Source organism: Chroicocephalus ridibundus, chromosome 10 (genome assembly GCF_963924245.1).
Source record: "Chroicocephalus ridibundus chromosome 10, bChrRid1.1, whole genome shotgun sequence".
Lineage (NCBI taxonomy): Eukaryota > Metazoa > Chordata > Aves > Charadriiformes > Laridae > Chroicocephalus > Chroicocephalus ridibundus.
In genome coordinates, this window is record NC_086293.1 from 2,073,127 (window position 1) to 2,100,018 (window position 26,892).

The 26,892-nt window shown below is 39.9% G+C and overlaps 1 protein-coding gene across 1 annotated transcript in view; it reads left to right on the forward strand.

Moving 5' to 3' along the window:
* The window catches only part of NUP210 (nucleoporin 210), a 68,497-nt gene that overhangs the window by 33,869 nt on the left and 7,736 nt on the right, over positions 1–26,892 (forward strand). The window contains exons 15-34 of the mRNA XM_063348126.1: positions 1,166–1,387; positions 2,632–2,805; positions 4,061–4,253; positions 4,549–4,655; positions 6,986–7,090; positions 7,226–7,327; positions 10,216–10,344; positions 11,051–11,178; positions 12,106–12,241; positions 12,568–12,630; positions 13,267–13,446; positions 14,847–14,927; positions 15,854–15,985; positions 16,167–16,325; positions 17,244–17,335; positions 18,825–18,999; positions 23,479–23,654; positions 25,001–25,218; positions 25,731–25,867; positions 26,637–26,760. Coding sequence (XP_063204196.1) covers positions 1,166–1,387; positions 2,632–2,805; positions 4,061–4,253; positions 4,549–4,655; positions 6,986–7,090; positions 7,226–7,327; positions 10,216–10,344; positions 11,051–11,178; positions 12,106–12,241; positions 12,568–12,630; positions 13,267–13,446; positions 14,847–14,927; positions 15,854–15,985; positions 16,167–16,325; positions 17,244–17,335; positions 18,825–18,999; positions 23,479–23,654; positions 25,001–25,218; positions 25,731–25,867; positions 26,637–26,760 — 2,833 coding nt within the window. The remainder of the gene's footprint in view (positions 1–1,165; positions 1,388–2,631; positions 2,806–4,060; positions 4,254–4,548; positions 4,656–6,985; positions 7,091–7,225; positions 7,328–10,215; positions 10,345–11,050; positions 11,179–12,105; positions 12,242–12,567; positions 12,631–13,266; positions 13,447–14,846; positions 14,928–15,853; positions 15,986–16,166; positions 16,326–17,243; positions 17,336–18,824; positions 19,000–23,478; positions 23,655–25,000; positions 25,219–25,730; positions 25,868–26,636; positions 26,761–26,892) is intronic.

A 26,892-nucleotide genomic window follows, 5' to 3' on the forward strand; every position in this document is an offset into this window, starting at 1 on the left:
TTTGTGCAAGTCATACAAATCTGTGACTGTACTGATGATTTTAATTTTTAAATGTGGTTTTCTGTCAAAGATCTTAAATAGTTGAGTGTAATTCTTTGAAGATGCTGAGAAAGCCTGAGTGGTGTGTGTAAACTCTTCTATTTTTGGCAGCCCATGTGTGAGAGAGGTATAGTCCCTTTAATTAGGAATTTTTCATATGTACATAAGTGTAAAATAGTGACTTCCACGTTCTTTCTCCTCATTTCTGTAGGATGAAATGTTTATAATGTCCAGAAATGGAGCACATAGGTGTTGCTCTGTCAGATATCTATTTAAAAAATAAAAATTTTAACAAAAAGTGGAAGAAAGATAAATAGGAATCAAAGGGCAGGCAGACGCTCGAGACTAAATCTCATAGTTTCACAAGGGGTTTTTACCTTTATATTACAAACACAAACAGGGAGTGAGTGGGATGAAAGAAGAACATTTATGCTAACGTTTCCCATGCCTTCTCTCTCTTCCTACCAAAACGTGGAAAGAATTGAACAATCCTTTATGTTAGCTGCCGCTTCTTTCTTACTAAACTCCTGAGTAATGTGATGTTTTGGAACACAAGCTACAAATGGGTTTTGTGTGTCAAAATGCCTGGTTAATTTCTGTGATGATAAACCGCACAGGCTGTCCCAGTGATGCACATCAATGTAGAATTTATTGGAGAGATTTGAAGGAAAACTTCTATAGGAGAATAAATACATACACAGAACTGTGCTGGAGAAAGCACTTCCAAGTGAAAGGATTTTTAAAGAGTAGAATTTAATTCACTTAAAGTACTATCTATTTAAAAAACGTAGTAGAATGCTTTCCCTCTAAATGTACTCAGAAGACTATATTCAGGGTCTTTCTCTTGCTGTAACTCTTCATGAAAAGCAGGTAATTAGAATGTAGTTAAAACTTTTCTTTGAATCCATGGGTTCCAGTGAGTATAATCCAACTGGACAGAATTCTTGGAGGTGATACTAATTATTTTGGTACAACCCTCTTCTTAAATAACCACTGTAAGGGGAAAATCGTAGCCTAATCAAAATAATAAATACAGCTCTTCTATTAAGAATGAAGTTTCTTTTGCAAAGCCTAACCAAACTATGTGTAAATAGAATCATTAATTTGGAACTGTTATTCATTACAGACTATTGATCCTCCATCTGTTGCTTTAGTGACTTTGGGTTCCTCTAAAGATATGTTATTTGAAGGAGGACCTAGACCATGGGTACAAGAGCCTTCAAAGTTCTTCAGGAACATCACCGCTGAGGATGCAGAAAGTATTAGTCTGTCTTTATTTGGACCTCCTACATCACGAAATAACATCCAGCATTGGGTTAGAGCATCTTGCAAAAGCCTGGGAGAGCAAGTAAGTGGCAGAAGGTATTTCTGTTGTCCTCCATCAAACACTGAGCTAAGGCTATTGAGAACAGGCTTCAGACAGATTTATGATACCATTTTATATAAAGAGTAGTTTTTATAATAAGCCAGTAAAGAACTTGGGTAAGTGCATAGTTTATGCATCGTGATGCTGGTACAGATTTTAGAGCGAGCATTTCATAACATTATGTTATAAAGTGTTTTATGATGGATTTATTGCAGTATAAAACCAAGTCACAGAAACCTTACGTTGTAGAACGTGTTAAACAGACCCTGCTAAGTGCAGCTTCAGTTTGCATAAATAGGATGGTAGCAGAAGGTTACTGCAGTAAACTGACTCCTCTGTCTGACTTGTTCCTTTTAACTAAGTTACCTTCCAGTGTGATTCTGTTTATTCAAATGACAACCATATGAATTTTCTGCTCGGATATTTGTGCAGCTTTTGTGAGAGTGGCTGTAGTCATTTTCCACCTGGCCTTGTTTTCTCCAACATGCAGAAGTGATTTATCCTGCTTCACTCACCCTGCCCAGTTTATAAAGCATTTAGCTTTGATTTAATGTTTTTCTCCTGTAATTCTGGAAGGCCTAAGCATTTTGGTGTGTCCGCCAAATTGTTTAACTCTTTTCCTCAGTGGACACCGTATGAAGCGTAGCCACTTCTGTAAGTGCAAATTCAGGAAGGAACAAGGATTTTTTTGCTATCTACAACTGCGTGTGCATTGGCTGGCTGTCCTTGGTGTTGTCCAGAGCAGATCGCACCTGCATGGGTGGACAAGGCAGGTAACCAGCGCTGCCTCGGCCTGCTGGGATAGCCTTCTCTGTGTTTACACCCACTTTGTTTTGTTGAGGCCTAAGAAAGGAATGTAAAATAAAACATAAGATGTTTGTAAACGCACTGAAGTGGATACAAATATTGTTCTGTTCTCACTCTGCAAGAAAAACACCTGCCTGTTAGCTTTTTAGGTTACAAAAGATGTGTTGCTTGAGTCAAGTTTGATAGTAGTAAGCATGAATACCTAAGAAAATTTTGATAATCATTTAGAACTGTTCTTGAAAATTGCACCTCTTTTTACATCTTCCTGTGTCTTCATGGTGCTGCAAATCCCCAAGAATAATATTTTTTTTCTTGTACATTCTGACATCAGAGCATAACTGAGATGTGTGAAATAGAATGTATTTGAACTTAGTAGTCCTTTTCTCTCTCCTCACTTCCCTGTTTTCATAATTGTCCAGGTTGTTGCCTTAACAGTTGGGAACAGCCCCACAATCACCAACCCTTTCCCAGTGGTTGAGCCTGCTGTTGTGAAGTTCATCTGTGCTGTCCCTTCACGACTGACTTTGACTCCTGTTTATGGAAGTCCTCAGCTTGATCTCTCCTGCCCTTTACTGCAACAAAACAAGCAAGTGGTAAGCCTGAGGAGTGACAGGAAAAAAATGTGTTCTTAAAACTTAAAAATCAGTGTTTGGACCTCCTCATACGCAATAAAGCATCTGACTCGCTACAAGAGTAGCAGTAACTCTAGTGTTGCGGGACGCGCTGGTGTGGTGTGCTGCTGCGGAGAGCAGTCTGAACATGAATAATCCCGCAGGGATCATTCGAACAGGTTTATAAAGGGACCTACCAGAAAATAGAGTATATGTAAAAGCAGTTGGATTGTGGCTTCTCACAAAGGTGACACTGTGAGGAAGCCTTTCTGACTTGTCTTGAGAGAAACTTCTTTTTTATTTAAAACAAACAAACAAACCCCATCCAAAAAGGGGCGGGGGGGGGGAAAATGTTCCCAGCAGTTGTTTCTAATGAAAGGCCTTTTTCCCTGCACCACTTCATTCTAATCTAACTGTTCCATTGAGTATACAGAGACACACTTAACCATGTGTGCACTGTTACATGAGTGTACATTTGTGTGCCTCTTATTTGTAAGGGCACAAATGCTGCTGATGTGAAGATACCTATGTAAGTGTATACCGTGAGTATTGTTCAGTGACATCAGATGTATTCAGCTTTGCAAATCTGAGTTGCAATAATGCGTATGTGTAGATTATCGAGCATAAAGAACTTTCTTCTCTCTCCTAATGAGTGCCATCACATGTTTTCTGCTGAGTAAACCGTGTTTTGTCGTGTTAATATTACCGGGTAAATATAAAAGTCATCCTACTTTCATAAAACTGCGGTATGTATTGAGTTGGTGAATCATTTTAAGTAACTTCTATGTAATAACAAGATGAGAAGGAGATTTTTGCATATTTTAAGTCACTTCAGAGTTCACCTGTTTTTCTAGCACCATTATGCGTCGGTTAGACTACATCAGTACACTGCTATCGCCAATGCATTTCACACTAGAATTTTGAGCTACGTCTTCTGACAAATAGCAGTATTTTTCATTATTTGTTTGAATTCCAAGGATGACATAGTTTGAGATGTGTTTCGATTTTTGTAATTCACTGGCTAAAAAACAACCCCATCCTCCTACCCCCCTGAAAAACCCCTTGTAGTTGAAGTACAGCTTAATGACTTTGCATTGATGGCTCATTTTAATGAACATTATTCGTGTAATGAGTGTTATAATAAATCTCATGGAACTCAGTGTACATTTTTTTTTCTTTTAATGATTAAAAAAATCCTCTTGCATCTGTTCAGTTTAAAGTATTCATTCTTTTTCAGGTTCCTGTTTCAAATTATCGCAATCCAGTATTGGATTTGGCTGCATATGACCAACAGGGCAGTAAATTTGATAACTTTAGTTCTCTGAGTGTTATCTGGGAATCAACAAAAATGTCCTTGGCTAATATTGAGCCTGACACGCCAATGGAGCTGACTGTGAAAGAAGATGGAAGTGGTCAAAAGAAAATGCACGGTACGAATTAGTTCAAATGAGCATTTCATTATTTGAAGAAGGTCAGGATTAAATCTATTCAGGAGTGTCTGAGCTTGATGAAAGAAATTACTGTAATCTGCACTCATATTTCAGTTTATTTTCAACATGCATTTTAAGTGTACCCTATTTAAAAACAAAACCAAAACAACAAACAACCAAGCCCAATGCCTGAAAACTGTCTTGAGAGTTTAGAATAATAATGGGAGAGATTAGCAGTGTACGCTTCTTTTTCTTCCCCATAATCAGTTTTATTTGACTTTTTATTTGATTGTAGGCTTACAAACCGTTCTAGTTCATCATGAGTCTGGAACAACTGCCATCTCTGCAACTGCAACAGGATACCAGCAATCCCATCTCAAGGCAGCTAAAGTCAAAATGCCGGTACTCAGAACTCTGGGGGTTTTTTTGCCATTTTCCTATCATGCTTAATGCATAGTCTTCCTATGTATTTATTTCCTCGGTGCATAGTAATGTAAAAATAAGACAGCTCCATTGTTGATTCTGAAGACAGATTCATTCCACAGTGTTTTTATAACGTTCATGGCTTTTCCTGCTTTCCTCTGCACTATTTGACCCGTCTCAAATATATCCAATTCCTTTTTTTTTTTTTTTAAACAATCTGGGCAAGGGGATGACAAAGAATTGTTTCAGTTGGTTTTGTTTCAATTTAGGTTTTTTAATGAATTGATGAAGCTCTGCTGCTTGTCCTTCACTAAAGCAACCATGTGCTTAGTGCAGCTGTCGCTGGGGAAAGCAAATGTATTATTTCCACTGCAAAACTGGGTAGAAAAGTTCTGCATGAGCAAAGCAAAAGCTGGCTGATATCCTCATATGGGCCATATGTAAATCTGGGCTCTGACTAATAGTCTTTTTTTTTTTAATTCAGTCTCACGTTGATCTTACAGAAGGGAGAGACTACTTATTTGTACAGTGCCAGCCATAAGCCTAGGCCCTAATTTTACAAGTCATTAGCTGAAATACTTTAGTTTGTAGTTACTCAACATAGGGAAGAACAACAGCAAAAAGTAGTGATGATGAGCAAAGAAGGCAAATGTAAACAGATGGCAATTTTCTGTTTGTGTCACTCTTTTTTTTTTTTTTTAACGGAATATAAGGGCAGGTTTCAACCTATGGAACAATCTGACGTGCATAGTAACTAACTCTTAAAATATCCCGCGTCACTAAATTGAAATTCTGTTTAATTTTGTTAAGCAAGATTTAAGTGGGGTTTGACTATATGCAGTTTTGAATTATGTGCCATGAAAACAGAGTTGAGACAGAGTAAAATATAGAGCTAGAGCTTACATTATTTTTAATTCAGAGCCGGTAACAGATGGGCACTAGTAATGTGAAACACCCTATGGCCCAGATTTCTGTCAGGGTGTCCAAGGTTCGGCATCCGGATGGTAAATTTCTGTGGAAGATCTGTAATATATTGCCAGTTGGTTCTTATCTTTTCACTGAGGTTTCCAGTCTGCTCTTGTTGGGAAGCATGGTGTAGATGCATTTCCACTGAAGAATTTGACTATAACTTTGTCAAAATGACTAGATTAGAGACACGGTTACTTTGCCACCTAAGATATTTGGTTCCGTATCTTTTTTTTCTCAAGAAAATTGAGTTGTAATGAGAACACTTGGTGTTCTGCAATCATTTTGTAATTCACTGTGCTCTGTTTTATTAAATCAATATTCAATAGTCTTTCTTACATATAGAGATAATTAGAAAAGTGAATTCTTTACGCTTTCCTTTGAGTTCAGAGAAGTTTATTGTATTTCAGTGTGGGTTGTGCATGTAAAATAGCACTGGAGTTTTTCTTAAGTTTTAGTCTCTGTGTTTAAGTTTGGGAGGAATCTTTTTGATAGTTGAAGAGTAGTTGTAGGTACCACTTACAGTTACTTAGGCTCCTGTGTTGTTTAGGTAATTTGTACTGATTCGATAATCTGTCTGCTTTTTTCAAATACATTAGGAATGGACTGCTATATTCTGCTTTCAAATCTGTCCGTACCTATACTTCTTTCTTACAGACAAAAACACAAATAAAAATCTAACATATATTATATCTAATCTGATGTATTAAGGTATCTTGATCATTGTTCCATGTTTAAGTGGAGCATCCTATTATGTCATTAGGGAAAGATGGAAATACATCAAGGAAATAATTCTACTAATTAGGTGAAATGGGTACATAATACTAACTTCCTCTAAAAAAAACATTTTCGCTTTCTAAGCTAATGTTATTACGAGTGAACGATTAGACTTGCATCTGGTCCAGTGTTTAGGTACTTAACGTTTAAGGAACAATTTCTTTTGGTGGCCTGCTAGGAAGAATCCTAAAAATATGAGCTTGAAGTAGAAGAAAACATTCTGTCTCTATGCTTTATCATTTTGTATGAACTTATAATGTTTCTTGGAGTTCATATCCTATCTGTGTATGTCAGACTTGGTTAACCGATCCTGCTACACCTTTAACGCGTGGGCCTTTGTTCTTTGTCTTGGCCAGAGATGCAGAATCCAACAGCATCTCCTGCATATGACCTTACCTGTGAGCTCATGGCTGAACCAATTACCAGATCTTGTGGAGATTCTATTAACCTAAACTTCTCCAGCTCTGGTTCTGTTCTGCTTTAAGCATCCTTCCCTGCATATACAAGAGACTTGCACTGTTGTTTGACTCTGTGTTTGCTCTAACAGCTACAATTGTTTCTTTCAGTATGAGCCTCTTCTGCCGGTGTCTGCCACTATTGAACTGATACTAGTGGAAGATGTGAAAGTGAACCCTACTGATGTCTCCATTTACAATCACCCTGACATAAAGGTAAGGAATTATTCTGCTACTTTCTAACTGCAGGGAGGAAAATATCGAAAATTATATGATATATGTAAAGATACCAGTTTTGGCAATGTACTCACAAAATACAGTCTAATTTTGGATGCTTTTCTGGTTTTGCAGGCAGAACTTTTCATTAGAGAAGGTTCTGGATATTTTTTCATTAATACCAGTGTTGCAAATGTCGTAAAAGTGACTCATGAGGAAACTCAAGGCATTGCTTTGGTGAGTGAAGCATCTTGTTACTTTATGTTTTTTTGGCGTTCTGAATATCGCTCTGCAGTTTCATCCCTATTGGTCATTTTCCAGTACAAGTGGATAAAGAGGCAGAAACTGAATCTTGGGTGTATTTGCCTGTCACGGTCAAGCATCAGGCAGGGGGTTTTGCACTAGCAATTTCAGGTGTAGGAAGTTGTTTCACTACAGTTGTGATGCATATGTATACTCTGCACCAAGTTGTTCTTTAACCATTACAATTTTGCAGTAAAATGTTCCTGGTTTCATAAACACAGAATGAAAAACAATGTGACCGAATTATTCAGAAGTGTTATACAACAGATTAATTGGTGTCTAGAACAGTATTGGAATATTTGCTGTAGGCCAGTACTTCTGAAACCTTCAAATTCTTCTTCTGGTGCTATTTCAGGATATTTTGCTATCACACTATTTCATCCTGATTTTGTGAATAAATATCTATTAAAGAGTTGATTTCTCATCTCCATACTAAGTTTTTAATGCGCTTTTCCACTAGAAGATGCAACTAAACTACAGTTATGATTAACTTCATCCAGGCCCAGGATATAATAAAACTGTATTTGCATTGTAGCTTTCATCAGAGAAGAACTGGAAGTGACACGAGTTGTTTGAAAGAGTAGTCTTCACAAATTCACGATTCGCAGATTCATCATGTAATAAATAATGTTGATAAAGCTATGAAATAATGGTGATAAAGGTGGATATTTTTTGTCATTGTAGAGAATGTGGAAAGTATTGGTGAAACATTTTGGTTGTCTCTACCTGTTGAGAGTGTGAGGTGGGAATATCTTTCCAATCAAGTCAGCTGGGCACAGAGGGAGGGAAAGAGTAGAAGAGATGAGCTCGTTTTTGTATGCATTGTACACTGTTTCACTCTTAGTAGTTTTTCAGCCAGATCTCCCTTGGGGGTTTAGCAGTGCTCTAACTGATGTACACAAGAAAATTTCAGAATAGAGCAGTGAACTTGAATAGTATAACAGTGCCAGCAAGATAGGCTTTTTGAAGTACAAAGAGAGATTTATTTTAGCTACCTGTCAGATTAAAAATGAGAGAGCTCCACTTTCAAACTCATTTAAAAACAATTTTGGAAAAAAAAACACCAAACCAAAAACAACCCTCAAAACAACCCCCCCCCACATTTTAAAAGTTTGTTAGTGCTGCGTGCTATGTTTGAGGTAAATCCTGGTATTGCCTGTGGATTTTTTCTTTCTGTGGAAGCCAGCAGAATGGTCTGTGTAGAAAATCAGCAAGTTCTAGTCTGATGCGCCAGGCTGATGCCAGGGCAGATATTGGTGGAGCCAGGTTGATTCAGCGTGGTTTGATAGTAAACTATTCTGAGAAACTAAATGCCAGTTATCTAGAGCAGTGATTCTCAGACATTTTACGGGGGCTGCCAAGGATGAATTCTATACCTCTTACTCTCTTGTTGACACAGCAGCTTTTCTGGGTGTGAGCGGTAGCATGGGGGAAGAGTGAATAGTGGTAAAGGGTGAAATGCACTGGGTACTAGGGAGCCACTGGACACCTAATAGGAGGTGAGAAGGGGTAGCTGGGACAAGAACAGATTTCATAAGCTGTAGTAGCCCTGCTTTCCCTGTCAGCCCTCAGCTCCACTAGCTTCTTTTCCCTGGTTTCCCAGCCCGAACCGAGCTCCGTTACATCTTCTTCCCCTGCTCGTGCTGGCTGCCTCCTCCCAGCTGCCCCCTCCTCTCCTCTCCTCTCTGCTTTCCGTGGCTGTGTCTTAATATATGTCCCCAGCACCTGTGTTAGCCACCCACTTTGGGAACTGCTGGTGTTCTGAAAGCTGACGTTTATTAAAACTTTATATTCAGTTCTATTTTGAGACAAAAGTAAGAGTGGTGCCCTGAAAGGACAAAATGTCAGCTCTTCCCACTGCTCTTACTGCTGTCTCCTGTAGTGCTGCCAAGCAATGCTATGAGTAGTTATATTAAATCCCTTTGAACTGGGGGGCCTGGCCTGCCCATCACCGCTTGTTCCAGAGCTCATCTTCCTAAGCCGGATGAGTGCACAGAATAGGACACCTGGCACCTACGCTGCCTCTGGCCAAAGGGAAGGTACCTATGGAGGTGAAGAGAATAGTTGGGACCATCCCTGAGGTGTGTGACAAGGGCAGGCAAATGGCAAGAGAACTGCAAAGGTGATGTGAGCAAGGCTGGATGCGGGGCCTTGAGAAAGGGTGTGGAGGTGACTTTGGGGATTGATTCCTACTTCTGAGGGCTTTCCTTCATGAGCAGAGGTCTCTTTCTTCCTTGTTTGATTCTCGCTGTGTTCTGAGAAGTGTAAAGTCTGCATTCTTTATCTGAAAGCATTAATAAAGTAATGACAACAGTTGTATCAAAGAGATACCCAATTTGTTAAACCCCTTACTTAGGAAAATCCACCACCAGATTTGGCTATTCATTCAGATTAAAAGCAATAGCTGTAAAGTATGAATCTTGTAGGAAGCAATACCAATGCTTTATAAGCGCGGTCTCTGTCCTTGATATTTTTTTCCTTATCATTTTATTTTCATTCCACTAAGAAAAGCTTCATTGCTCTGAATGATTTCTTGTGGGTTTTTTGTCCTTCTGATGGCAGAAGGAGAATAACAGCATGCCAGGCTACTTCTAGATTAAGATACGTTAATTCACCTGCTGCCCAGAGGCTCAATAGTATGATACTTTTTACATATGTTTTACAGCTCTGCTTTTACTTTGGTGAAATAATTCTGTGTCTAAGGTTTGGGGGCTTCTGCATCCCAGCTGCGTGATATAAATTGTGATATACTTTTCATCCTATGAGTGACAGACAAATGAAAATAAGAAGTGCTATAATAGAATTTTCTTTTGGCATTGCAGGTTCATCCGCTGCTTCCAGGATCCGTGACTGTAATGATTCATGACTTGTGTTTGGCTTTCCCCTCACCGGCTAAAGCTGAAATTTATGTATCTGATATACTGGAAATGTATGTCCGAGTTGTTGATAAGGTTAGTGGCTTTGAAACCAGCACTATTAGCTGATCTGGATTGTCCCGATTCCTTGTGCTGATCATGGACGTAAAGATGAGACACGTACAAGACGATACAATGTAGTGGTTAGGGCCCTCTGCTGCAGCTCTATGACCTTAGAGAAATAGTTTGATCTCCCTGTGATTCTCTTTCTCCCTCCCAAATTTATCCTTTTAGGTTATAAGTCTTTCAGAGTATCAAGCGCCTCTTACTTCACGTTCTGTGTGGCAGCAATCTCAGCTTTAGCATTTACACAGCCATGTTAATTCATAATTTATATGAACACACTAATTCACATATCCTGTTGTTTAAAGCGCGTGAGAGCAAGTCTTTTAGGAGTAAGTTTTGCCCCAAGGTCATTTTCCATATGTCATGTTTTAAAAATTAACAAAAAAAGTCCAACTCGTTTTACTCGCCAGCTTGGGTGCGTCTTCTGCAAAATAAGTGTTGATATTTCTGGATATTTTAATTATGCCCTTGCCAGCTGAAAGACCTGAATTCATTTATTTAATTTGACGCTAACCATAGCTGGCAGGGATTATTCTTTAAAATCAGTGCTAATCTAACCTTGGGGCTTTATCTCTAATACCCTACTAAAAGTGTAATACAAAATAAAATGAAAACGTTTATGGTAATAAATAAAAACAGTTTAAATGAAAAATGACTGGATGTGACTGTGTTTCAGGTGGAGATTGGAAAAACAGTTAAAGCTTATGTCAGAGTTCTGGATGACTCCAAGAAACCTTTTCTGGCAAAATACTTTGCTGTCATGGATCTCAAACTAAGGGCTGCATCTCAGATTGTTTCACTTGTGTAAGTTAATGGATATTTTTTTTATTAATATGCAAATATGTTTATAGGCAGAATAAGCAAAAAACGAGTAAAATACCTTTTGGTATTTGGCTTGGAGGCAGGGTAGTATGCAATGACTGAGTTTATTTTATTTTTGTAAAGTTTTAATTACCTGTTCAATGGTAAAAAATGGTTATTTGTCAGGAATGTTACCTAAGCTAACAGTCTATGTCTTGTTGACTGATGAATGAGACTGTATTCATGCACTATAGTATTTCATGGGGCCTTATGTGTCTTGGGAACAGTGACTTGGCAAATAATGTCACATGAAGAACTCTGTGAAGACATATCTGATGTTATCAAACTCAGTCTGTCTGTTTCTTAACCATTAGAAACAGGTGGACTAAATCATCCTATTGCCTTGAAGCTCCTTATTTTCCAAGCTCTAAACACAATGATTAAAATCACAGAAAATAAGCTTTTGGGACTGTTGTTTTTTAGTGTTGAGGTAATGAGCAAAAATCATTCTGCTTTGTATGGGGCAGCGTGTGGGGGGGGTGCGTATTCGCGTACACCTTGCGGTGCTGCCTGGCTGTGTCTATCCCACGCCATTAAATACTGTCAAGGTATGGAATCAGGGCGTGTGCCAGTATTGTTCATACTGCTCAAATTGTTAGTGGGCTCCCTGGCAGAGCTTCGGTCTGTACCAACTAACGCTTGTTTAATTTTCATTTCAGATATTTCGTTTTAAGATAAGACACAGGCTACAAAGAGCCATTTCATGATGTTACATGTAGAAATATGATGGTTACCTTAATTTTGCTGAAGACATAGTCACTTAGTTGTCCTTATAATAAAACTGCTATGCACTAAATAAGTCCTTTGCATTTGTTATTCGTGTGATTTATTCAATAAGCTTCTCTGTTCTAATGTGTGTGTTTGCTGCAGCCCACTCAGTGAAGCTCTCGATGACCATACTGCTGCTTTTCTAGTGCACGGGATGGCCATTGGTCAGACTAGTCTCACGGCAACTGTCGCTGACAAAAGAGGACAAAGAATCAACTCTGCTCCACAACAGATTGAAGTAAGTAATTTCAGATAAAATATATGAGTAAACAAAATCTATGTTAGGATAGAATAGGAACAGTATATTATAGTTAACTTTTAATACAGGAATTAATTTGCCAGAAAAAGTAAAACGCTCGTTCTGTCTGGAAGTTATCCACATGCCAGTCTGTTTGAGACTTCACAGTGGTTTTTAACAGCAAGTGATCAGTTAAGTTTCTGCATGCTCAACTTACTGTAATTAAGCAAGTGAAGAGCCAGTTTTACACTTGTATGTACTATTTTGTGACATAATTTATCTAATTGAAATAGCCTGCACACAAGTATTCATATTTCTATTTTTAGGTCTTTCCCCCATTTAGACTACTGCCAAGGAAAGTGACCCTAATTACTGGGGCCATGATTCAGGTAAGGCATCTTACATATTTTCTTTCTTCTGTAATTTCTATTTTAAAATAAATGTTTATAACTTATTTTTCAGGAATAGATATTCAACTTGGCAACTAAGCTACGTTCACACAGACTAATCCTCCTAACAAGAATAGCTGAATAGTTTCATTCTCGAGCCATCTTCTGTACTTTTGTATTGCCAGATCAAAGGTTTTGTATTTATTTGTGTCAAGGGAATGTCAGCTTTTCCAGTGTTAAATACCAGCACAGCATTAATAATCTGTCACCTCCATGAAATTAAACATTAGTGGGTTAGTTCTGCGAACTGAAACACAGAGCAGAGCTATGCCATGTGTGGTGAAGAGAAAATGAGGTAAATTTTTCAGAAACCATCTGGGATGGATGTAGCATCAGCCTTTTATGTTCCACAAAGCACATAGTCCACTTCTGTGCTTAGCTCACGTATTTCCCAGTCTGACTTCATGCAAGGAAGACAGACAAGTGTGCAGGAGAAATAAGCCCTGAAGTGCCCTGGGAAGTTTCAGACGGCCTTTTCTTACTGAAGACATTGTGGTGCGGAGCACAGAGGGGTTGCACCCTGTAACAAATATCTGATGGGTTAATTTTAGTTGTTCTGTCTGTTGTTAATCGTAGATCACTTCAGAAGGAGGCCCTCAACCTCAATCCAACATCATTTTCTCCATCAGCGATGAGAAGATTGCATCAGTGAACAGCACGGGATTTGTCAGGGGAGTGGCGATTGGGAATGGAACAGTAACAGGACTGGTGCAAGCTGTTGATGCAGAGACAGGGAAGCTTGTCGTTGTGTCTCAGGTAATGTTGTATGATACTGTTTGGGGTTGAATGAGGCTCTTTAACTCATGGGTTTGGCTCAAAAGGGACGAATAGTCTTTTTGCATTAGTAACGTTATCATGCACTTTATTCCTGGTTTCCTTAAGGAGATGAAAAATCAGTGTTTCTCACTCCCTGGCCTGTGAACTTGTGCATGTGCTGGCACAGCTGATGCTTTCAACAGATAGCTAAATCTTGCTGTACCTTGAAACAAAGTTCTACCAATAACCTACGTACACCTTATGAGCAGTCTGATATCTTTAGAATTGATTAGTAAATCTAGAAAAGCCCATCTAAAAAAGCCTTTCTAAAACAGCAGAAGGTTGTCCTTGCCTGGGTCACCTTACAGTTTAGCAGCATCTTATGTCAGTAGAAGTCAGAAGGTAAATCTTGCCTAAGAAACGCGTTGTCCCTTAAGCTATAGGCAGGCTGTATAGAAAGCTGTCATTCCGTGCTGTGGGCTGAATCCATCTACGAAGCTCAAGCAGTGAATTCCTGATACTCCATCAAAATCTGTCCATTTAATTTCCTTCTAGCTGAGCATAAGGAAGCTGTTGAGCAGGCAGCACGTATAAGGGAGCACAAGTCTCTGGGACTTGCATGGGACTAAGAACAGTAGAACTTGGGCCAAATCTTATGGCTCTTCATTTGAGGTCAAGGCAGGACAGCTGCTGCACACCACAAAGCTCTGCTGCTTGAAAGATGTCACCATAGGCCAAGAAGAGGAGACAAAGTAATTTAAAAAAAAAAAAAAAAAAAAAATCTGTGCTTTGTAATGCGGGGGCAGCAGTCTGCCCTGGTACTGTGGCAGGAAGCAGAATGAACTTGAAAGCTAAATCTACTGCCCAAGGAGGTCCAGGTCTGACCTTTCCTCCCCAGTATGCAGTACGAATAGTGTCTATCAGGAATGTCAGGATATGTGAAGAGGAGACATCAGAGTATCACGTATATCATCCTTTTATTCTTGATTGTTCCATTTGCTGCTTCCCATTCTCACTTCCTTCTAATTCTCCCAACGTCTTCCTTTACTTTCTGAGATTATTCATCCCTTTTCTCCTAGGGATCTCTATGATCTAGTCTCTTGCAGTCTGTCACCTCTCGGCTCCATCATTCACATCGTCAGTAATTTTGAGCAGAGCTTTTTTTTTCTTTTTTAAATATAGATGGCATTTTTAAACGTCTATCAATTTACAAAGTTAATGCTTTTCTAGTTTTTTACAGTCCCACTGAATTATGTCCATCTGTATTTTGTGTGATAAGTCACATGCAAATCACATGGCAAAAGTGATTAAAGAATGGCAAAATAGTGAAAAGATCCCGAAAGTGAAATCTAGTTCACATTTGACAATTGCTTACAATGTCTTCTCTTCCTCCTTCTTAGGACAAAGTGGAAGTTGAAGTAGTACAGCTGACAGCTGTTAGAATTCGTGCACCTATTACACGAATGAAAACCGGTACACAGGTTAGTTGATTTGGGACAAGCTTTTGTTGCCTTTAAATTTTACCTGCGAGCTGTGACGATTCTGCTTAGATCATCCGATAATACCACTCTAGCTCTGAGTGGTTACCTGCTCTGAGGGGTCCCACTGCTGCTGCAGGGATGAATGTGCTCTCAGCGGAGAAGCTCCAGAGCTGAACATATTAAAAGAGAAATCGGGACAAATTTACCCTGTGCACCAGACTGATTTTCAGAAATTCGTGCATCATTTGGTATGGATTCATTCTATTTGCAGTGGGGACTTTCTTCACCTGTATGTTTAAAAACCCGCAGTATGTCTGCTATATACGGAACAACAGATAGTGTTCAAATTTACCTTTTAGTAAGTCTATTTTTTAGGAGTCGGTATTTCCCCTATTGGTTACTCATTCCAAAATGGCTAGTGATTCTGGCTCATTGGTGCCAGGTAAATGAATTGCTTTGAAGATTAAAAATAAAAACTAGAAAATCCCTAGTTTGTGTTTATGTGTTATGTTGTCTTAATCTGGAGAGTTGGAAGGGGAAGGTTGATGTCCAGAGCAGAGTCAATCAGGGGGAACGTCTAGACAAAGGTGTAGAGAACTTAAGAGTGTGTGACAGAAGTAAGATGAAGATTTAATAATACAAATGGGACAAATGAATTATTCACCACATCTTTTCTGATATAAAACTGGTACTTGTTTTTTGTAGAGCATGTAGCAAATGAGAATAAATCAAAACTTACTTTTTACAAGTTGGTCGTTGAGTCTTCTGCGTGATACATCCTTGCAACATATACAGCAGCCAGACCGTTTTCTTCATAAGAAATGCCATCTCTTGATCAATGAATTTTGAGTTTAATTATCTTAGCTGTGTGCAGGTTTGGTTAGCATCCCAAAATTACCTAAGAAAGTTGGTTTCTCCGTTTCTAGATGCCGGTTTACGTAATGGGCATCACCAGCAGTCAGACTCCTTTCTCGTTTGGCAATGCGGTACCCGGGTTAACGTTCCACTGGTCTGTCACAAAGAGGGATACTCTGGATATCAAGACAAGACACAGCGAGGTAAATTGTGTGTGTATGTGTATCTTGGGAAAGGGAAACTGCCGCATAATGGGAATTGAGGAAATACTGTTTCTTCAACACAAAATCAAAGAGTGATTGTCAGCATTGGGTTTGGTCTTTCCTCTGTGTCAATGTCAGTTCTTTCCATCGGTAAAATTTTAATCGCTTTCTCCTGTCCAAGGCTTCTTTTCAGCTTCCTGCAAAATATAACTTTGCAATGGATGTTTATGGCAGAGTAAAGGGAAGAACAGGCCTGAAAGTTGTTGTGAAGGTCCTTGATCCTGCAGCCAACCAGTTTTACAACATGGCAAGAGAACTCTCTGATGAAATCCAAATTCAGGTATGATGATGTTCCTCACAGTTAATGGTTTAATATCTATTTCAGAGCTGAATTAAGTCTCTATTTGAAGTCAGGAATTTGAAATGCAAGGGAGTAGTTCCAGCTTTGATTTTTTTTTTTTTTTTTTTTTTTTTTTTTTTTTCTTTGAGCCCTTACTCTTGTTTGTATAACGTTGCGCTGTTTGGAGACCTCCAAGTTCCCCAAGTGTTGGTAACGTTTACCCTGAACAGGCACACATTGGTGGGATGCCTGAATGAAATTCAGGAGTTAGGCTTTTTTTTTTCTGGATCACCTGAAATTGAGGTGACTTGTGTCTTGTGGATAAGCAGAGTTAGAACTGTAAAAGAACTTTGCTGCTGTAGTTCCCCTCTGCACGATAATACTTCTTGTGTATAGCGCTTATCATATGTGTCTAGGCATGCATGTTCGTTTGGATCAGGGATTAGCTTCTGAAATGAATCTCCTGGTTGTTCCCACTTACTGTGCCTTGGGGAGCAGTTTTGAAGTATGTGAACTGGATTCCTTTAGATGGAACAAACTGGAAAACGTGTTTGAGGAGTGCACCTCGTGTGGGCGTTCAGTTCATTGGCGCAGACTTGGGGTAGTCTAAAATAACTTGGGCGAACGTGAGGTCTCCAACACCATTTCACTTGAAAAATCTGCTGCTTTTTTTCATACTACTTCATAGCTCTAGCCGTAGAAATGAATGCTCTTCAGAATAATTTGTAGAAGATACTGCCCATCCTAATCTCAAATAATCATGTTTAATTTTCATTTTTTAACCATATGTATTAAACAAGGTTAAAAAAAAAGGCGTGTTTTAGTTTCATGTGGAGGTTTTTGTTTTGAAGGTGAAATAAATGGAAATAAATTACTTGCTGCACCCAACAGTAGGCTAAAATGCCTCTTATTTTCCAGGTGTTTGACAAACTTCATCTCGTCACTCCAGAAGTAGAAGCAGAGCAAATCTTAATGTCGCCAAATTCCTTTATTAAACTTCAGACAAACAGGTTAGTGATCAGTTTTCACACTGTGATTTGTGTTGACAGTTTATCAAAACCATAACGCAATTCTGTTTGAAGTAAGCTGTTTCAATCTTTTAAAAAGAATATCAGAGTACATCCATATAATACACGACTTATCTGGTGATTAATAGTATCTTATCTGTACTCTTACTCTTGGGCTCTGTCAAATTTTGTATTAGTTAGATTGTGGCTAGAAAACGCATTTAGTATTTGAACTTTTGGATCCTTATTTTAAAAGATGCTGAGCCTGTTAAAGCAGTAGCCTGCTTCCACTGGAATTTTTTATGGGCGATCAAGGCTCTATGGTATACACTTCTCTGTATTTCTTACACAGAGGCTATGATTAAATTTTGAGATTAAAATGTCCTTTCCAAATGAGAAGTCCTTTTTACGTAATCTGTTTTCAAAGACTGACATTTCACACTCATCTCGGGCTTGAAATTTGGTTTTCCTAGCATAAGAATGTACAGATCTAGCCCACAAGACACGCGCTGAGGGTGAGGCTTTAGATGCATTTACTTTTTAAGAGGAGGGAACCATTAGTTTCACTAGAGCTCCACTGACCACGGTCATTCAGCATCTGCTTTTGGAACAGTTATATAGGAGCCCTGTCATTTGTAGTCACTTACTAATGTTGTTTTGCTATCTCTCCTGAGCAGTCTTTCTGATTAACTAGTCATTAAGTTGCTAGATACCAGTTTGTCCATTTCTTTGTCCCATTATCTTCACCATCCAATGTTGGAGCCCCTGTCTCTGAACTCTACCACCAAAACCAAATACACTATTGCCAAGAAAAGGGCAACTAAAATCCAGCTTAAATCTTTTTTCCTAGGATAAAGTATTTCTCTCTGAATGGAGGAGCTTGGGGAAAAAAAAATCATTTACAGATCTTTTGGAAGATGTGATAAATGATACTTAAAAGTAGCTAATGTCTCAGAATGCCTGCTAACTACAGCTTATGTATTTGCTCACTTCATTAATATGCAAATACCATGGTGAGAGTTACTCCAAAAATTAACCTTGTCTACGGAACCATTTCCAGGAAACTGATGAGATCCACTTAATCACATCCCTGACTTTATCTCTAATACCAGCATTGGCCCTGGCAGACTAATCTCCCTCTAAATATTGTTTACAGAAAATGACGCAGAAGCTGCGTGTTGTAGCCTCAGCCGTTATTATTTGGAATCAAGTTTACATCAGTGAATGATGACACTGCAGGGCAGTGGACGGAAGCTAGATTTCGGTACATGCCTAAACCCAGATAAGACTTCTTCCAAGTTAGCTCGAATCAGAGCTTAAACTTTTCTTTCTTAGACTAGAACACAGGCTTTTCAACTTTTATTGCAGACATGTGGAAAAAAAAGCACATACCAAACAGGAATCTTTTATATTTGCTTAATATATTCATGTAAATATGGTTTTAAGGGGATCCCCTGCGTTTTTGTTTTTCTGTTTCCTTTGTTTTCTTAAGGGACCGAGTGGCTTCACTGAGTTACCGCGTCCTGGATGGACCAGATAAAGTTCCTGTTGTAAAAATCGATGAGAGAGGTTTCCTTAACTCTGGGTCTTTGGTAGGATCGTCGACAATTGAAGTGATTTCACAAGAATCATTTGGGATCAACCAGACCATTGTAGCTGCTGTTAAGGTAGTATCGTCTCTCTCTCTTTGCAGTTTTCTGTTAGAAGGATATCTTTGCTACTGCAACAGGGATGGTTAACTGCACATTTTGAACTTCGCTTCTGAAAAATGTGATGTCTAGGAATTAATAGTCAGTTCTGAGCTTTGAAAAAAAGCTTAGTGTGCTTAAACTAGCTGGATAAACATTAAATCCCAGCAATTTCTTAAATTTGGTACACTTCATAAAAGGCCTTTGTGTGCATGTGCCTTTAAAAACTTTTTTTTAAAAAAAAGTTTGTCCTAAAAATCTCTTAGAAGGCTGATAATAACAGAAGTTCAAATAAAAAAAGATGTTAATGTCCTAAACATGCATTTTGCAGTGTGTGAAAAAGGTAAATATCATCTGAAGTAATGAATATAAATGCAGCATCTGTGGTGATGTACCCAAGTGATACTTCCAAGATATTGGAGATGCAAGCGTATGGTGCCCAAAAATTTCATTTTCTCTGCTGTTTCCCAGCAGTTCAGCTTTTACATATAATGAGAATCTCTGCATGAGAAAGCCTTCTTATCAGATGCAATAAGTTAGGTGCTGCTGCCTGTATTTGGTGCGCTGCCGAGGAGCATGTCCTCCGAGGAGGCTGTCCTGTGCGCCTAAGCTACACTGAAATGTGGACGCTTCAGGGAAGGACAAATCCGCAGCAACGCTCGGCAGTTTGTTGCCAGGCTAATGAAGCATCTTTCTTTCTCAAAACTTCATCTCTTGATTGAATGCTGTTATGTGAAGTCTAATGGATCTTACTGGTTGGGCACTTAGGACGTAAGGGAGCCTATGTCCTTCATTTCTGCTTAAAAGTCCTTGTGCCAAGAACTTTCTACGTCCAGCAACATGAGCCTTGAGATACCGCTGCTCCACTTCCTCTTGTCCCTTTTTACTCTGTCAACATCTTTCTTATGTCCCAGCTAAACGAGGAAGACATAAAATTGAGTGCTTACTTGTAAGTTTAATTATTAAAATCACTGTGAACTGGCTTTACGGGGCTTTCTTATTTTAATTTTATTTCGTGCCATAATGTTCAGCTTGGTCTGTAGGAGAGCACATAGGTCGGTCCCCCTGGGTGGGGAATGAAAAAAGAAATGGTGCCTTAGTTTCAGTAATGCCACTCCTGCTGCTAGGTGGTGGCAGTGAATTTCTACAGCTCCGGTATAGATGACCTTGTTTCTTCCCTTCACTGCTGGATCCGGCAAGTGAAAGACATCTAATGAGCGTGAGGTTGGCTCACATGACATTCAGTCAGCATATAGTGATACTGAAGTTAAATCCCCACTTAGTGCGTTCTTTCCATACACAGTTAGCATATCTAACTGTGGAGCCGGTGCACTGTGATATTAAGCTTGTGAGCACTTTGTAGTAGGAACCATCTCAGCTGAGCATCTTGTACGACTGATTTGTTTTCCTGTACTTATTAGGACTATGCTACTTTTATGGAAATAATATTTTTAGCCTCACGGTAACCTCATGAGGTAATACAGTGCTGCTGCCTTCATTTTGAGGATGAAGGACTGAGAGTTTGTGTGCTTTTGCTGAAGGTCATGTAGAAAAACTTGTGATGGAGCAGGAGATGAGCTTGAATCTGTTGTGTCATTGTAAGGCAGAGTTCTCTCCTTCACATTGTCCTTCCTTTCCTAAGTTCTTCTTTTGTCTGTTTACAACTGTACACAATTAAGAACCAAACTGCTGCAGCAGCATCACTTAACACTTAGACCTTCAACTTTGGTCAAAAAAAAAAAAACACAACGATCTTATATAAGGCAAGGAGGAGGGTGGAAGTACGGAGTGACAGTGCTTAGCATGGAAGCCAGCTAAGCGCTTGCCTGTACCAGCTGCACTCAACTCAATATTTTTTTAAATAAAAAATACTTTAAAAAACTGAGATGTTTTAACAGTAAATAGCTGTTTTCATCAATATTAAATTTAGCCGTTGTCCCTTATGGGACAGTTTCTGACACTTTAAAATAAAGCAAGCTTGAAAATCTGTCAGGGAAATGGTGGTTTTGTTGGCTTGTAGCCTCAGCTAGTTGGGCAGATGACTATATGCAGTGATATTTTAACTGCTTATATCAGCCTGTGGAGTAGACAGTTGTATATACTGATATTCTAGCCACTCTTTTTTTTTTTTTTTTCAGATTCACCAAAGATGCTCTTTGCTTAAGGCCAAATTTGTCCTTTCCTTTTCAAGTTTTGACATGTACATTTTCAGATTGCAGAGTTTTACATTTTAGCTGAGCCTCTTAGGTCAGAAAAAAGGGATTTTCCTACAAGATAAGCTTGAGGGCTTCTTTTACAATAGTTTTCTCTATATATTTGAGGGTTTTTGCTTTCTCTATCCTTCCATTATTTATTTTCTAACAGCTGTAGCAGAAAGAACAGATACATCTGGTTTTGTTGGGTAATTTTGATAGTTAACCTAGATAAGTTAGTCAAAAATAGTAATATGTTGTTTAAAAAAAATGAATCAAATGGTTGGGAAGTCTTTGTTTTCAGACAAACTTCCTTCATTGGAGTGTTACTGCAAAAAAGTGGGGGTGTGCATGTGTGGATAATCCAGAAGAGTTTTCTGAAGAATTTGGAGTTCCTGATTTCTGTCTTGGTTGAGGAGAGGCAGCAAGGCAACAAAACGCAGACTGCTGACCAGTGAGGGTTTGTCAGATCACAGAATCCCAGACTGGAGGGGCTTGGAAGGGACCTCTGAAGACCCAACCCCCTGCCAAAGCAGGTCACCCAGAGCAGGTGGCACAGGAACGCGTCCTGGCGCATTTGGAGTATCTCCAGAGGAGACTCCCCCACCTCTCTGGGCAGCCTGTGCCAGGGCTCTGTCACCCTCACAGCAAAGAAGTTCCTCCTCGTGTTTAGATGGAATTTCCCGTGTTGCAGTTTGTGCCCGTTACCCCTTGTCCTGTCGCTGGGCACCATTGAGAAGAGTCTGGCCCAGTCCCCTTGCCACCTGGGCTTTAGATATTGCGGAGCGCTGATGAGATCCCCTCTCAGCCTGCTCTGCTCCAGGCTGAACAGCCCCAGGGCTCTCAGCCCTTCCTCATCAGAGAGATGCTCCAGTCCCCTCAGCATCTTCGTAGCCTCTGCTGGACTCTCTCCAGTAGTTCCCTGCCTTTCTCGAGCTGGAGAGCCCAGAACTGGACACGGTGCTTCAGATGTGGCCTCACCAGGGCAGAGCAGAGAGGGAGGATGACCTCCCTCGACCTACTAGCCACGTTCTTTTTAATGCCCCCCAGGAGACCATTGCCACAAGGGCACATGGCTGGCTTGTGGGCAACTTGTGCGCCTGGACTCCCAGATGCTAGTTCTGACTGCTTTTGGCTGTTGCACTTAATTTGTCTCAGCCCGTGCCTCAGAGGACGGCCTGGCTGCAGCATCGTACAGCCACCAGTACCAAGGTGAGTGTGCCCAGTGATGGGTCAAAACCACCTCCCCAGCACACAGCTCGAGAGGAAAGACCGTGGGTGTTGTTGCTTCCCGCCTCTGGGAGCCCTGTTGTCAGACCTGTTTGAGAGGCGGCAGTTTGTAATGGCTACGATACTATTTGACAAGGATCACTAGGGACCAGCTTTGCGGCTATTGCTCGTCTTTCCTCCACTGGGCAAACCTTTGCTCAAATAGAGCCAAGACTGGTAGAAACCACCTGTATCATCTTGGCTTTCTCAATCAGGTGCAAGGGAACCGGAGAAACAGTGACCATTTCATCCCCTTACTGTCACATACATTGCACCTCACTCCTGTTCTGGTAACTGGGGAGGAATTACACTTTTTATTTCAAGAATTAGTGGGAGAGAAGTCATGGGGCAACTCGTTCTCTTGCTTATCCAGGGAGTTTTAATAGTTTTAATTTATATGATAATATTGTAGTCTCTGAAGATTTTGATGTGTGTTTCTACATCATCGTTGCTTGTGAAGCAGTTTCCAGTGCTATTACAGAAAAATACTAAGTAATGTCTGATGGGAGTATGCAAAGAAGCCAGAGCCAGGCTCTTCTCAGCGGTGCTTAGTGACAGGGCAAGAAGGAATGCACATGAATTGGAACGTGTGAAATTCTGCCTGAACACAGAAAAGCACTTTTTCCCTGTGGGGGCTGTTGAGCACTGGCACAGATTGCCCAGAGAGACTGTGGAGTCTCCATCCTTGGAGATGCTGAAGACCTGACTGCATGTGGTCCAGGGCAAATGGGTTTAGTCCAGCTTGAGCAGGGAGACCTGGACTAGACGATCTCAAGAGGCCTCTTTCAAGCTCAGCTATTCGGTGATTCTGTGGAATATATGTATTGATAATAAAAGCACAATGTGTCAGTACTGTCATATGGCTAAACGTATAGCAAGTGGTTCATAAAGGAAGATTTGTATATTTGCATAATAAGAACCCTTTTAGGTTACTATTTTTATAGAGATACCAAAAATAGCAATTTGATTTTGCTTTTCACTCCTGATGTTTTTACAGGTCTACCCCATCTCATACCTAAGAATCTCCATGAGTCCTATTCTGCACACGCACAACAAAGAGGCATTATTGGCTCTTCCCCTGGGTGTGACACTGACACTTACCGTCCATTTTCACGATAATTCTGGAGATACTTTTCATTCACATAATTCTGTGCTCAACTTTGCAACAAACAGGTAGGTATCGATCGTGGGTGTTAATTACGGAGAACGAAATAGGCCAAATACACGTAACCCGGGCACAGCAAGGAACAAAGATTGTTCCAAAGATACCAAGTGAAGATATAGCGTGGACTGGGATTAGCAAAGAAAGGATTTAGTCTCTGAGGCCTTCGGAGGCACCGTAGCAGAAAGGAGAGTTCCAGTCAGCAATGGATATTCTCTAGCAAATGGAAGGTTGCCCAGAGAAGCATGATCCCTAGCGGGGCCTGCTGGGGTACGTTGCTGCTTTAAGTGCCTCTGAATCATCAGATTGCATACATCAGTGGCCTGCATAAACAATTGATCTGATTAGCATTTGCCTCCTCTTGCCTCTTTGCTCCTAGTGCTTCGTTACACTGACTCACTTCAGCCTTATGTAAGGTGGTGAACGTTCTGGATCAGGGGCTGTCTTTTCAGATGCGCTCGTACAGCCTTTGCACGGCACAGCCGAGCCTCAAAAGGCTTTTGGTCTCTGCCACTAAGAATAAGAAATATATAAAACAGCCTCCTTTGGGAACTAGTAAACAATCACCAATTCCATTACTATAATGTAGCGTGTTTCCTGCAGAGCACCTTGCAGTTATAGTACAGTGATCATGATTAAAAGGGCGGGGGGAAAGATTTTTCTCGTTCCTCCTACCTAAATGCTCTGCAGAAACTTCTATAGCATACAGAGGTATAACACTGCCTTAGCTTCCAAAATCGCGTGACAGAGCTGCTTCAGCACAGGACTGATAATTAGCATTGAGAGAGAAGCAATGCTCGTTAACCCCAGGTGCAGCAGTTGGTGACCCAGCTCTCCCGCTGGCGGGACCTTCGCTGTCTCTGCGGGGTGCTGCCAGGGCAGCAGTCTCTGTGCTGGGGGCACTTCCAAGGGCTCCGGGTGTTTGCATTTGGGAATGCTGAATTTTGATACACATCAGAACTCGCAATCAAATGGAATTCAGCTTTGTAGAGTTCTGGCTGGAAAGCTGCATGTTGGTGTTTAAATTTCTTTGCTGCTTAACTCCCTGAGAAAAGGGAAAAGAGACAGATTACCACGTTCTAAAGTTCTACAGTTCTTAAAATTAGGAAGTAGTTCTCATACATAATTATGACCTCAGTATTTCCTCAGCATAACAATGCGAGAACTGAAATTCGCCTCAGTAGCACCTAAATCATTTTTATATTTTCCTTATTTTGTCAGACTTCATTAGAAGATAACCATCACTGAAAACAACAAGTCGGCCATCTAAAAAGAGTTCAGTAACTACTGTTTATTGCAAGAGATAATGACATTAGCAAACTCACCTTAATGTAAAAGCATTTCTTTTTATCTGTAGAGATGACTTTGTACAGATTGGGAAAGGAGCCACAAACAACACATTTGCAGTCCGGACTGTAAATGTAGGTTTGACCTTGCTCAAAGTCTGGGATGCGGAACACAGTGGAATTGCAGACTACGTCCCGCTGCCTGTGCAACATGCCATTTTTCCTGAGCTCGTCGACGTGGTGGTAGGCGATGTCCTGTGTTTGAGCACGTCGCTGAGAAACCAAGAAGGTAAGCGGCACGTCAGTTGCTGTGGTTTTGCAGCTCTATAATTTGACATCAGTGTGACTCTTTCTCATTCTCGGGGAAACGAAATGCATAATTTATGATGTTTGTTCAGAATCAAATGTCACTGTTCTTGTTAATGATAAAAATAGGTTTGATCAACTCCTCTGATTTTAATTGTACCATGCAATATGTCGCTTGTATTGTATTCATATCGGACTTCAGACACTTCCAGTCCATTAGCTTGAAAGGCTTGTTTTTTGTGGGAATCATGCAGAGTCAGGACTGTCTAACTCACTCTATTTGATTCTTAGTATTAATGGGCTTTTGTCAGAGTAACTGCAAGTCAGTGTGGTATTGAGCTGCTGGCCTTCCACCCCATGAACCCTAGAACCTAGCTTCTGTGAACTGGGATGTGTGCGTCCCCGTGCTGCATAGATGCAGACGCCAATGTGACAATGAAATGCTTCAGTTAACATAAACGTGTTGAATGGTGTCCAAATGGTGTCTCTCCTCAGGCCTGCCAGGCGCGTGGAGCTCCTCGTTGAGTAGTGTTCTTCAAGTTGACTCCAAGACTGGTGTAGCAATCGCAAGGGATTCTGGTGTGGTCACCGTCTATTATGAGATTCCTGGATTACTTAAAACATACCGAGAGGTGAGGCACGGTTAAATCCTAACACAACTGCTGGTGTTGATTTGCTTCAGGTGGACCCTCACCAAAAATGTATTCCGTGATTTTATTTTATCTTTTTATCAATATTTAGAAACCTTCTTTTTAAAAGAACAAGTACTAGAAATGCACACGGTTGGGAAGTATTTGCTGTGTCCAAACACATTATGGTTTTTTTAATCGTTTGGTTTAAGGAGGAAAATTTAGTGTAATAGTTTCTATTTTTAGCTTATACAGTTCTTACAGTATACATTTTGATTCCCTTGCTTGTCCAGCTTGTTTCCAGATGCTAAACAATTTTTAAGTACAGCTGCTTTTATGAATGAAGTTTCAGTGCAGAATGAGATGCCAACAAGACCTTTCTCGTGTTGTGCCGTATGAGTGTGCATCACTGATCAGAACTACTCAATTAAATTACTTTATCTACAGTGCAGTCGTACTGTTGACACAATTCACTGTATCAGCTAAGATAAGCACTAGACAGCCCTTTAAATTTAGACATAGAGCTTTATGCCTATTAGTTTATGGGGGCTGGGTAGAAAGAAAAGAATGTTTTTGCAAGCTTAAATTGCCTTGAAAGGCAGTTTCTAAAATTAGAGAAGCGTAGGATTTCTTATAAAGAGAAACACAACTTCTCGGAGTTTCTCTTCTGTTATACATACAAGGATGTGTGCAATCAGTCCAATCTGGTTTTGCCTTAATTTTTCTTTGTTAAAACAGTTTTTGGTAACACTATACATCATCCTTTTTTCAGATATTGATTAATATACCTCAGAGGACTACAGCAATGCATGTAAGTGGAGTGAAAACAAGCTTACAAGGAGTTGCAGCCTCTAAAGTGATAGTTTCAATTGGGGAAAAAAATAAAAATTTGAAAGGTATGATGAAAAAAAACTTTATGCTGATTGTTTATTGCATGTTTGTGTATTCATGATGGGGGGGTTAGGTTGTGTTTCGGTTTATCTGTTTGTTTTTAAGGGTCTGTGAAGCTGGTGTGGGAAGATCTCTGT